The 13,431-nt window shown below is 41.1% G+C and overlaps 1 protein-coding gene across 1 annotated transcript in view; it reads right to left on the bottom strand.

The window, feature by feature from the left end:
- Nucleotides 1-820: 820 nt before the first annotated feature.
- Nucleotides 821-13,431, bottom strand: part of cwc27 (CWC27 spliceosome associated cyclophilin) — a 32,891-nt gene continuing 20,280 nt past the window's right edge. The window contains exons 12-14 of the mRNA XM_034603226.1: nucleotides 8,037-8,146; nucleotides 7,823-7,929; nucleotides 821-1,402 (exon numbers count right to left, since the gene is read on the bottom strand). Of these exons, the coding sequence (XP_034459117.1) occupies nucleotides 1,240-1,402; nucleotides 7,823-7,929; nucleotides 8,037-8,146 (380 nt within the window). The 3' untranslated portion in view covers nucleotides 821-1,239. The remainder of the gene's footprint in view (nucleotides 1,403-7,822; nucleotides 7,930-8,036; nucleotides 8,147-13,431) is intronic.

Raw genomic sequence — 13,431 nt, forward strand, 5'->3', positions numbered from 1 at the left:
AGCTGGATAGATTGATACCTCTCATAACTTTGTTGAATATAAATACAGCAGCTGGTTAGTTCAACTCAGCCTAAAGCCTGGAAACAGGTTGGCCTGTTACCATTATCTCTAAAGCTCACTTATTAACACAAAGTAGTTGCACAAACACCCACTTATCTCTAAATAGACTTTTGTACCGTTTTTGTTTCAAAATGTAATTCACAGGGAACAAAAGTGGTGCTGCTGGTTCACCTTGAGAAAAACTGAAACCCTGAAACCTCACAGCAACTCTCTGCTTCTCGCGGTATGAGACAAGACGTGTTTAACGCAATAGGAAAGATCAATGTAAGAGATTAAGAATCTCAGCGTATGAAACCGTGTCTGTGTCTGAAATGAAATCCCTCCCAAAGAACTGCCTATAGTGCTCTGCATTTACTTTCTGCCATTTTATTTCGGAGTCATTGGATTTTAGATTTTACACTTTGACTTCACCTAACTGATGAGCTCCCTATAGAAGAAAGATTATTTTTTTTATCTTTAGGAAAATTTGAGGTTCATTTAATAATTTTATTGGGCTACATTTCTGGCTCAATTGTCAACAATGTGTGGTTAATATTCAGACTAACACAAGACACTGGTTGGGTAGTTTTAGTGCATCAGGAGGAACTGGAACCCAATGGATGCTGGTTATAACTCTGGTGTGATGGGGTTGATCTAATGTTCTAAAGTAAAATGAGGTGCTTCTTTTATCTTTTTGGCTCTAAAATGTCACCGTACTTCTTTTTGTTAAGGTTTGTTCTTTTCCATTTTTGTGTATTTAAATATATGCACAAAGGCAATAAAGACTAAAGTGGGAAAATTTGAATTGAATAGAGTCAGATCATTACATGGTGCTTACAAATGTTGTTTATTTTTCTAACAAAGTCTAACGTTCACATTTAAGCTTTAGACGACATAGACAGAAGGAGAATGGCGTAAACAACATTAGACAAAATCAGGTCGCGACCTTAATCATTACTGCGACTACAGTCTTAATCCTGTTGAGTAACTGAGCGTTTGTCTGTGTGCAGCTGTTCCGGGTGAAGAAAGCCTTTCCATCACAGATTACAGGGATGGTATGCGCTCAGGTCAGTATCCTCAATCCAGATGTTGGAGCCAGGAGACTGTTCAACAAAAGCCAGGTTTGAAGTGGTGGACAAGCGGACAAGCAGAGTGCTGTATGAGCAGCTTGGGCAGGACCTGACCTCCGACCTCGTGACCTCACCATTTGGCCTTCTTCTCCTTCAAGATCCTCTTGCTCTCCTCTCTCCTTCGTTTATTGACCGGGTTGCGTGGGTCGTGGATCTCAAAAGTGTCCTCGTCCTGGATGGCGGCATCCTTGACTTTTCTGGATTGCTCATCAAACTGCAAAACATGGGCCATCCTAAATCAGACGAAGAGAAGGGGGGGGGGGGAGAGTTCAAAGAACTGCGGGACAGGATCCACTAAATCACTGCTCGGTACCTTTTACCTAGAACCTAGTCCCTTGTTTTTGCTTCGAGCACTTTGATTTCCTCATCATTACTCTCGACAAATGGGAAAACCTTGGATTTGAGAAACCATTTATAAAATTCTGATCGCTGGTAATATATTTTCAGAAGCAAATAATGATTATCATTATCATGTTCATGACAAAGAAGATGAAAATGTGGAAGCTGCAGATGGAAACCAAAAGGGGAAGAACAGAAAGAAAAATGAACAGTAAAATAATAATTTAATCCGAAACTCAAAAGAGATGAAAACACATCCAACAGACGTGAACAAACACATAATTAATTTTAATGCTTGTGTCTATCTGATGGTTACAGGTACAATATTCACCCTCCTTTCAGCTCTGGGTTTGGTCTCCACCAACTCCTGAGGGAAACAAGGGGTTCTTTTGCGGATCTGGTTAATCACAACATTTGCCACATCTGCTGTTTAGTACGGATGAGTATTGGGGCCAGGCATAAGGACAACAAATGAGATGAGGAAGACTTTTTTTCATTTTGGCCACAAAGTTAAAGGTTGAGAATAAAATAAAATGAAATCAGGGCAAGGTTTCTTTTTGAGAATACATTTTAAATGTTGTGAATAAAGTCAAAATATTGAAAATAGAGTCAACTCCTCTGGGTTCATTAACCACTAAGTTAATCATTGATATATTTGCATTTGTTCATTAGCAGCTATTTCAGTTTTTATTAATGCGACCACCTCTTCCAACATTTGTATGGGCCAAAACAGAAAGACTTCCTTTGTTACCAAAACCAATTCTGATGAACAATTTCACCAATTTATCTACACAAGGCATTTTGTACAGCCAGTCAGATTCCCTAACGTTAGCAGTTTGATATATTCATAAAACAATCTGAATTTAATCTTGAAATGTTATTCTCAACATTTGTACTCAAATCTTGAAATGCGAAATAAAAGAAATTAATCTTCATATTGTCATTTTTTTTATGCCTGGCCTGAATACTTGGTGCTGTTTAGTTTAGTGCTGAGAATGTGGAGTACAGTGTTTATCAGAGCTTTTCCTGCCTGCTGACAACAAAGCTGATAAGACTGATGAGACTCCAGAAAACCTAAACAAGGAGCTAAAGGAGGCTAAGCCCTCTGTAGAGGTCTGAGGAACTGCAGAGGCAGGTTATGTTCATCACTACGACCCCTTTAACTTTAACATATGGTCGTAAAATCTATAGTAAGAAGTATTAATACGCGCAGCTTTTAATGACTTCTAAAAGGCTATGATGATGAAATAAATCAGTACACTAAAACTACTTTTAGCCTTGTAGGATTTCAAAGACACTGGGGTAGCCAGACCAAATGGTTAAAACATGATTTTGATTGACTGACTTATTAATAGCGGTGTTCAAGTTGCAGCAAAGTGGAGCTGAATGGGTCCTCTTACCAAAAGTGGGAAACACAGTATTAGGCTCAGACTCCTGAGACATCTTAGCAGTTAAAAAATGTTGAGTGAAAGCCCGAGTCCCAAGAGAACAGACGGTCATGTGTCTTTCATTTCCCAAGTCAGTTTCTGTTCCCCCGAAGAGAGATTAAAGAATCAGGACATTCCTCACAGGAGATATCACTGTCAGACACTTCACAGATAAAACACAGTTTCTCCCACTGACAGGATCTCTTCAGCTGCTCCATGAATGCTCACAGTAAATCTAAACAACAAAGCAGGAGTGACTGATCAATTGTTAGGAATCCTTTTTTACAGCCACGTCACAGATTACATCTCCCACGATCAGGTCTAAGATCAACTATTGGATACGAGTGAAAGGTGATGGATATTGTTGTGGACGGGGAAAATATTTGGCCATGAAAGCAGCATGGCAGAGTCAGTCGCTCCGTACGCTGCTTTGGTCCAGACCAAAATACCTAAACAACCACTGGACGTCATTCCATAAATATTTGTACAGTTAATGTTGCCCAGAGGATTATGCCTAATGACTTTGTTGATTCCTGACCTTTCATCTAGCGCCATCATTGGGTCAACATTTTAATTTTGCTCTTCTTCTTAATCCACCTTCAGGTTGGCATTTAACATGTTGAGAATAAAACATCTGTATTTGACGGGTCACCGTAGAATCTGGTTCAGACATTCAAGTCCCTGCCAGGGCGAATTGTAATCGCTTTGGTGATGTCCTGACTTTTTTTCGTTTAGCACCATCATCTTGCCAAAATGTCAGTTAGTCTAATGCACTGGTTTACGACCATTTTTGTAACTTCATGAAACTGACAATCCAATATTCAAAACCACATGACCACAGCGATTGGCCCACTGTGCGGAGTTGAGAGAGGAGCCAGGGTCTGAAGTTCTCTCTCTGGCTTTCCTTTTATGTTCGTGACATAACTACTACTGTCATTTTTCTACACTTTCTACAATCGAGTGCAACATTATGAAGGTCGTCAGGGCAAAGACTGTCTGAAAATGTGTGCCGTTAACCCCACATAAACACATCTGATTCCCCATGTGGTCGGAAAACATGTCATACTTGTTCTTTTCTAGCGTAAACCCAACAATTAACCTTGTTTGAATACAGCGTCAAGTTGTTCTTCCAAGTATTTTTGGGGCCTTGTTCGAAAGATAATGGAAGAGGAAATGGGGAGAGAAAAAGGGTCCCCAACGTGACTCATACACGGGACCCCTTAAATTGTTTATCTGTTCTCCTCTTCGTCAGTTAGTGGAATACTGACTTCTGGAGGGAAGAGTGACCCTTGAGGATGTCATTGACAGACCATTGATGGGTCATTAAGTAATAAAGAACTATTTTCAGAGACAAGAAGAACAAGGAGTCTTGCTTAAAGTTTTTCAACCCAGTTTAGATGAAACAACAACTTTCGTATCGTTGAGGCCTCGTTAAGTCAAGGCCTTAGTCAGAAATTGTTTTCAGACATAAACTCTGCAAACAACGGACTCTCTCCCGAGTTTGACTTTCACTCATGAACAACTCAGAAGGTGATTTTCCACTCAGTCATGTTCACGACACAGAAATCTCCGGAGCGTTCAGGTGAGGGGTGGAGCAGCGTGTTTTTGCTTACAGCACGTCGACACCACCCCTTATCACCAAAAGCTCTACGTATATAACATTTCAGAGAATATCCGGAGGCTCTCACTCAGACATTTGCGTTCTCATATACAGCCCTTCTAGAGAACTTCAGGAGATAATCTGGAGTACAGTGCAAAGCAGCTACACAGAAGTGGCCCTGGTTTGATCTGAGGTAAAGAGCCCAGATCTCTACATCTTGAAGTCAGTCTGGGATTATTGAGGAGGAGAACTGGTCCTGTATTAAAGGGGGCAGTTGCAACACATACTAATTTAATAAAGGTTTTTCTGTTCACATCACTTCATATGAAGTTAACTGACTAATAACAACTAGTATTTTTGAAAGCCTCCTAACTTTACTTAAGTACTGTACATGAGTCCCAGTGGGTTTACTCATACTGTTACATGTCGCAACCTTTGAAAATTCTCTTTAAAGTTAATCATCTTTCTTATCTGCGACAGAAAAAAAGACACAACCTTGTGCTGTATTTGTCTGAGTGTGCAGAACTTAGACTATGCATTTGAAACTGGCTCTCCTAAGTCAAGAAACTGTATTTTCTCTATTGTGTATTTTAAGATCTTTCGGGTTTGATGCCTCGTCGACTGTGTGCAGCATGTGGTATGTCTGCTCCCGTCTCTGGCTGAGTGCACACTTTGAGTATGTTTGTGTGCGTGCGCTCTCTGCACTCTCTCCTGTGTTCATTTGAAATCGGCAGGAGTTGTGACAGCTCATCTAGAATGTCATGGCTAGACTCTGGCAGACCCTGTGGACTCCTGCTGCGTGAGCGGGCCGCCTCTGATAATTTGTCTAGCAGTCTCAGTGATGACAGTCCGCCGGCCGCACAGCCTCTGAGCCCCATACAGCTCGGAGACGTGATGTGGAAACCCAGGATTTAGGCCTTATCAAAACCACTCTGTGCTGCCATGATGCAAGGCAACAGAAGCTCCTCTGTTTATTTTTCTGGCTTTTTCACTCAAGTAGGTGATGGAGATTAAGGATTGCAGGAGGGATAGTGAGAGCCGCGGCGGCCTCTTTGCATTGAGACTGTGAACCCTATGAGGTTGTGTGTGTGTTATGGCCCAGACCGAGGGGAGGAGGTGGAGGGGGCTGCAAAATTTGTAGACACAGACACAGATGGAATAGTTTACCTCCTCTGGCCCAGACTTGACTTCCAATGTCTGATCTGTTGTAACCCACATTCTGCTCACAGTGCTCCTAAAGTGGCACAGACTTCCCACTGGTGTTTTTCTAGGACAGCTATGCTACTGCCCCTGTCCCTCCCTCCCTTCTCACCATACCTGCTGGTGGTGGTTGTGGTGGGGGGCACACTGAGGCGACTACGACCAGGGGAGGCTCCAAACGTCAGCCAAGGCTTCTCTCAAATTCATTAGGGCCCCCACACACAGACTTCAAGGGGGCTTCTCGAGACTAATAGCAACTACAGATTTTGTTATTCTACATCTCTCACACACAGACACTTTGCTCAAATTCAAACACATGGTATTCATTTCAAACCCTCACTCCGTGTAGTTAGACTTTGAGATCTTTGGTGAAAAACAGAATATGAGAGGAAAACACAGCGTCAGGGCCGATTTCCTGATGGCCAATCTGGTGGCTGCGGGGTGAAATCCCACCTTGATCACACACACACACACACACACACACACACACACACACACACACACACACACACACACACACACACACACACACACACACACACACACACACACACACACACACACACACACACACACACACACACACACACACACACACACACACACACACACACACACACACAACTTGAACTTTCACACACATTTATCCGAACCTGGTGCGAGCTCCCGATCTGACAAAAGGTCAGGTTCATCGGTCCCAGCAGAGAAGGAGGTTTTGTGACCAGTTTACTGTCTCATTTATGGTGGTCTGACTATTAAAATAAAGGGTTTCTTTCACAACCTCTTACAATCCAGTGCATCAATAGAATAACACTGTAAACCAGCAGAGGCTGATGAAAAAGGCTTTTTTTGTGCCAACTCGTCGCGCTTGACGTTCATCCTCTATAAAACAATGCGTTTGCCAAACTGCTTCTTGAACTCTGCAGGAGCACCCGGGACTCTGCTACCAATATTTGCTACGGTGAATAGTGATTTAAAGTTGAGCGAGGCTGCTTACACGACAGCGATCTTATTCGGCTCTCTTTGGTGATGCAGTATTTTGCTCCAGGGGGTTTCTGCATTTCTTTGCTGCATGTTTATCATAAAACTACTCCCAAAAATGTGCCTGCACTGAAATTACAATAATTACAAGTAAGAAGTGTTCAACTTTGAAAAGGAAAGTAGTGTCAGACAACGGTGCCTATAAATCTGACCCGTTAGTAAGCATCAAAATCTGATGTCAAACACAGCTGTTGTACAATAAATAATCTCAATTCAGAGTCATGACCTCCTCCTTTGACTCGGCTGGGCTGTGGAGGTCTGGGGCTGTGGCAGTAAATTTGTACTTAAGTAATGCCAGCTGACCTCAAACAGGTTAATGCAGTGATTTAGTTTTGCACTCACGTAAAGCTGAAGGACTTAAGAAATACAGCAAACAAATAATAATCATTTTGGACAATTGGAGTTGATGATTAGATGATTATTTGACTGAAAGATGAATTGACATTGCGGCTCTTTTTTTGTGACCATTTTGACACCAGTTTCTTCTTAGTTTTTTCTTGTTTCTTAAGCTACAAAGCCCGACAAGCCCTGGGCACGCAAAACATTAGCAATCATCAGAAAATGTTTAGAGCAGAAATGATACAGTGTTGCCTCCTCAGAGTGACGATCAGAAACAGGTCCAAACACGGCTCTACCAATAGAAGATTTTTAAGACGGATACTAAAACATCTGATAACCTGTTGGCAAACACATGACATACAACATCTCGCGTCTATCCCGTAGATTTATCTCTTTTTATAAAACTGTGACCAAGATTCAAATTGAGTAGAGCAATAAACTTCTTAGACACATTCTCAACAACATATCTCTAATAAACTAATATTTCAGCTCTAGTGTCAACAATGATATTTAAGATGCTAAAGGAGGATGAATGACTTCCTGTATTAATCACTCTCTGTGACAGACATCCAGGAAAGATCTGGCCTTAAATTTGTGGTCGGGGTTGTGCACGTCTCACTTTCTTTGTCAACAGGCAAATTATGTTCCAACATACTCAAGAGTGATAGATGAAATAAAGGAAAAAAGACGATATCAGGCTCACTGACCATCCTTTGTCATCATCTTCTGCCAGCTCCTCCACGTCTACGTCCGCTGGAGCTTCGGTGATGGCCGACGACAGCTTGGTCTTGAAGCGATTGAGCAGGGCCAGTGTCTGCAGGGCAAAAACAACAGACACTGTTCGAACTCGCAGTGCAAAATCAACTATAGCAGGATCCCAGATCAGTCTGTTGAAATGACTTCAAGTTCAGTTATTTTTACCTCTGCCTCTCTGTTTGAGCTCTTCTTCGGTTTTTGTTTCCTGAGATCATCGTACTTCTTTCTTCCCTCCAGGTACTCAGCCACCGCCTCACTGCTTGGCTTTGTGTCCGCTGGACAGACAGGGGAGACATCGCGGCTGGTTATGATAAACTCATCTCAACTCATCATAACTGCCAGGTATATCAAATCAAGTCCTTATAATTTATGTTTACACATACTGTTGACTTTTCACATTCAAGAATATTGTCAGGCTGATTCTTTGTGTCAGAGAATCTGGGAGCTTGTAATCGGGGTTGCCTTCTGACAAACCACAACAAACAGTCCTGCCTAAATAATCTACTTTTTGATTAACAAACAATTTGGAATATATATACATAAATACACACAGTGTTTTAAAAAAAAACTATTTAAAAAGCCAATAATGTCATTCATCACATTTATGGTTTCCGAGGAGCAGGGAGTTCGGCCATAGTTTACTGACCATATATTTTTTAGATGTGCAATTTTTTAATTTTGTTAAATTAAAAAGGGGAAATCTTGTGCTCACAGAAATGCAGCCTTCCTAAACCTAAATGACCTGGAAACTATAATATCTATAGTTAGAAAAAGACATACTGAATCAGGATGATTATCCGATGCAATATGTTGACAACTTCTTGGAAATAGAAATACCCCTGCCTCACATGTTGTGCAACTCTTGACTGATGAGCTGCTAAAAATGGGCAAAACATGATCAGAGAGAAAAGACAGAAGGAAGTGAAGCTTGTCAAGCTGTGAAAGTGACAAAACATGATAATAAGAAAGGTGAAAAGATGAGGCAACACAGGGAAGTCCTCTTGATCTCCGATTGACACGCTCTGCATGGACCCATACTGCTGCCAACATTCGCAAAGATGTAGTGGACTAATGCCCCAACCTAGTAACCTAGTAAGATGTAGTGGACTAATGCCCCAACCTAGTAACCTAGTAAGATGTAGTGGACTAATGCCCCAACCTAGTAACCTAGTAAGATGTAGTGGACTAATGCCCCAACCTCTCACTTTAACTTACTCAGAGATGACCTACGTTACTGCTGCTACCTTATACATAAACCTTATGCAACTGATCGGGGGTCAGGAAGGGGGCAAGGTAAGGCCCCTTTAATCCTCAACCGAGACAGGACGCATGAGCATATGTGCACTTCGTTCGCTTGGTTTGAGAAAAGATTCAGCGAAAGTCACTACGCTACTTTGAGAAAAAATTAGAAGGGGATTGGTATTTTCACAATTGTGCAAGGAATGTCTTTAAAAAAGATTTTTGTTTGAGAATTATGATGTAGGAAGTAGGGCTCCAACAACGAGTCGGTAACAGATTAGCTCTTCAGCCAAACAATCAATCTAAAACTATTTTGTTGCTTTGATCTGTGTGGTTTATCAAATGCACACAGAGTCAGTAAAGTCACAGGACTGGAGGCAGCGCTAGGAATCATTTCCCACCGCACTGTCGTCCTGTGCAGTGGCTGAAAAAGTCTCATCATGGCTGAGCAGAGAGACAATCAGCATGCTGACATTGGTGTCTCATGCTGTTAATGTGCGTCTGTAAATCTCCCAGCTTAGACACTCGGGCAGTGAAGTCACAGAGTGGCAGACGGTGAGCATAGTCTGCTGGAGCCCTTTCTTTCCACAACAAAATGTGATGTCACACACTCACACAAAAACACAAAAAAAAAAAACACCCCCCCCCCCCCCCCCCCCGGGACAGCGTCACCTCTCGGGCCGAACTAGGCCACCCCTTGACTGGATTCTCTGACACATTCAGCTGCACAAAATAAATGATGCAACAGAGAAAACACTGTTATTTAGTAAGAGCAGTCAATGTATGATTATTGCCCTAACCCCTTATCACGAGCCTGGCTGTGAAAAGTGCAGTGATTTACAATATCTACTAATTACGAAATACAACACAAAACAAAGCATAAGACACAGAAATCTTTTGGAGGGAAAAACCTAAACTAACCTCAGCTTACACAGTCTGGCTCGCCAACCAGAGACTAAACAAATCCTATTAGAGACAAATACAGTATATGAACTTAAATCAGTAATACCATTAGACTCTAGACTGTAAGTCTATTTTCACTAGGCTGCTCAGAAAAGTACAGACACTAGGATATTAAAGGATGAGGTCAAGATCTTGGGAAACCTGTTTATTTGATTTGTTTTGGAGCTTTAGATGAGATGATAGATAAAGCTCTCACATTTGTGTGCTAAATATAAAGCTACAGCCAGGAGACAGTTAGCTTAGCCTAAACATTGTAAATAAGGGGATCTGTCCAAAGTAAAGCAAAGTGGGAAAAAAGGCTCCTCTTAAGCTACCTCTGTAACACCTTATATATATATATATATATATATATATATATATATATATATATATATATATATATATATATATATATATATATATATATACATTTTTTTTTTCATCAATACAAAAAATGTCAATATAAAATGTGAAGTTTATTGATATATATGGCCCTTTCCATGGTTGGAGAAATTCTACTTACATAATAAGTTATTTACCAGAAGTCTCACGGCTTTCTGAGTAGAAATAGTAGTATTTTAGGAAAAAGTAAGTTCACCTCAGGAGAAACGTAACTGAAAAAACAAAGAGCCTCAGTTCCACGGGGTGTTTATCATTTCAGAAAACCATGTAATTACTCTTATTTCTCTGGGCTTTTTGGCTGCGAATACTCCAAATACTTAGCAGTCGCAGCCCTGGAAATCTGAGTTCCACACTTTCCCCACTTCCCTCGGTGTCCTCACAGAAGTCTGCTCTGCCGCTCGTGGGGCAAATCTTTTTCCAGGGATTTATGAGACCAACAAGTGATCTCCCTCCGTCCCTCTCCCACTCTGTTGCTCCGCTGCAGCCTGTGACATGCTGGATGCTGACTGATGATGCCCCGAGGTCCTACATGGCGAACACACATCACCCTCTCCAGCTGTTGTCACTAACTACTATCTTTGGGTTTGATGGCCTTTCTAACTACATTCCTCCCCTCTCCTGTCACCTGGGTTCAAGAGAGCTACAAATCAAGCTGCTGATGTCGTAGCAACCCACGGCTATTGTGCACGACCAAAGCCTCTCGCGTAGGATAAAAGGGTCGCCTTCTCTCTTAAACAACCAACGGCTTTTACAGAAAAGTCAAAGCAGCACGGTACCGCGATCATCAATCAAAAAAACATAAAAAAAACGTTGTCAGGTAGTGCTTTCACGTCAACACCAACTAAATCATCTTCAATTATGCAACAAAGGAGACCGTTTATGGACATATTTCAGAGGTGGCCGATTAGAAATAGCTATACTTGTCAAAAACTGTCAAGTGCTATATTGAAATTGCAAAATAACAAGCTAAACCTAATCACGGGGTAATTGGCATTTCAAATACCACTCTGCCACAACATTTCTTCTAGATCAACAACATGACTGGCACCAGTGGAATAAAACATTCAGAGCAGAACCTGTATAATATCTAAATGGGATAAAGACTGTCGCCACATAATTTAGGTTGGGTATAGAATGGACAGTGGTTTCAGAATGGCCCTCTTATTTTTGGCTGTGGTACCCGGCAGCCATGCCAAGAAAGAGAAACCCAGACTACTAGAACATGCTGTAATTTATGTGATGAAAAGTGAAGTGATGACGGTTGAAAAAAGAATTCAAAAAGGTTATAAGAAAAAAGAAATGAAATGTGTACTCTAGCCAGTGGTAAACTCTGAAGAGACTCTTTGCCTTGCACTCCAAAATCAAGAGGACTGTTATGCACATACCAGCCATATGGAGAGGGGGGAGGGCTGCATCCAAGGATGGGGATTGGACATGGACTGACCTCAAGCAGGAATGTCGACCATATAACATGTAATATTATATAATATTGCAACTATAGAAAGATTGTACCATTGCAGAGAAAAATCATGATTCTATACTTTCTCTTCTATGTTTATTTTATGTACCCACAGGCTGAGAACACAACTACCAATTAATTTGCCAATCAATGGTTTCCATAGCACAAGTTGACATTTCGACGTTCATCCTCAGATTGAAGGAGCAGGGACGAGAGAAGGCTTCTGCATTTTTGCTTGAACAATTACTCCAATTCAGAGGTTTTCAAAGTGGGAAACTGCAGAGTGCTGCCTACTATTACATTAGGTATTACATTAGTTATCAGAAGGAGATTGTGTACAATAGCATTAATGTGTGTGATATAGTTAAATAGACAGTTTGGAGATTTTAGTTGTAGTTTTTAAATTGTACTTTTGGGGAATTTGACAATTTTTCCTACTTTCCCAGAGTCAGAAACTAAAACAAGCAATAGAAAAATATTTTTTTTATGTCTTAGGTGCAGTCTGAAGTTATGTCAAACAGCAATATTAGGCTGCCTCTGCTCAATTGTTGAGATCAAAAAAGATCATCACCATTTAATTAAGGCATGAGAAACTAGGCAAGAAAACTGATGTGGGGTGGGGGGGCAACCTTTTCAAGTTCTGTCTGAAGGGGGACCCACAGGCTCAGACTTTGACCTTGGTCTTTAATCAACTAATTGTTTAAGCTATAAACTGGATTAAAACACAATAACAAGGGAATCCTAGTACTCTTTGAAAATCCTGACCTCTCACTTTGCTGCAGTGATGTACAGGTGTACCCCAGAACCCTGTGACATCACTGCTGGGTGTGGTTACAGGTGAAGAAAGCACAAAGCAGCGTCAAGGCTTCAGACAGCTGAGAAAAAGATCACACATTAGCTTTAGTGGTGCTTTAGCCTGAGTGATGGGCAACCCGTGTGAAATAAAATGGACCTGTGTAATAGAGTGACATAAAACAGAATAAGTAAGAAGATTTTTATGTGGAATAAATCACACGCTTCTCCATGGGCTAAAGACCTTGCAATCTTTCACTATACATGTATGCTTTATATACTGTATACTTATGTTATAAACTTTATGTAACCTTTTTAAATGCACTGTCCCAACCGTGGGAACCTTTGTCCTCGGTAGCCTTTCTTTCAGCGTGTTTTGGTCTGGGTCGGACTCGGTCTTCACACAACCTTGACAAATTATACATTGTTTGAAAGCTGTAACTCTCCTGATTCTATCTGTCCAAAGCATTTTAGGATCCACATATCACAGCAACAGCTGTTGACACAGTACTGGTTTAGACTTGTGGAGCTACACTGTTTTCCACAGAAGAGGTGCAACTTCAGTCCTTATCCCCTATTGTTTATACCAAAAAAACTGATTAGACAAAAAAATACCTTTCTACCACATTTTTGCTTCTGTAACAGTGGTTCAGTATCTCATTCTGAGTTTGTGGTTGTAACTTTTAAGCAGTGTAAGTTTTACACCATTTGAAGCAGATTGGTGTA

Source organism: Hippoglossus hippoglossus, chromosome 12 (genome assembly GCF_009819705.1).
Source record: "Hippoglossus hippoglossus isolate fHipHip1 chromosome 12, fHipHip1.pri, whole genome shotgun sequence".
NCBI classification, from domain to species: domain Eukaryota; kingdom Metazoa; phylum Chordata; class Actinopteri; order Pleuronectiformes; family Pleuronectidae; genus Hippoglossus; species Hippoglossus hippoglossus.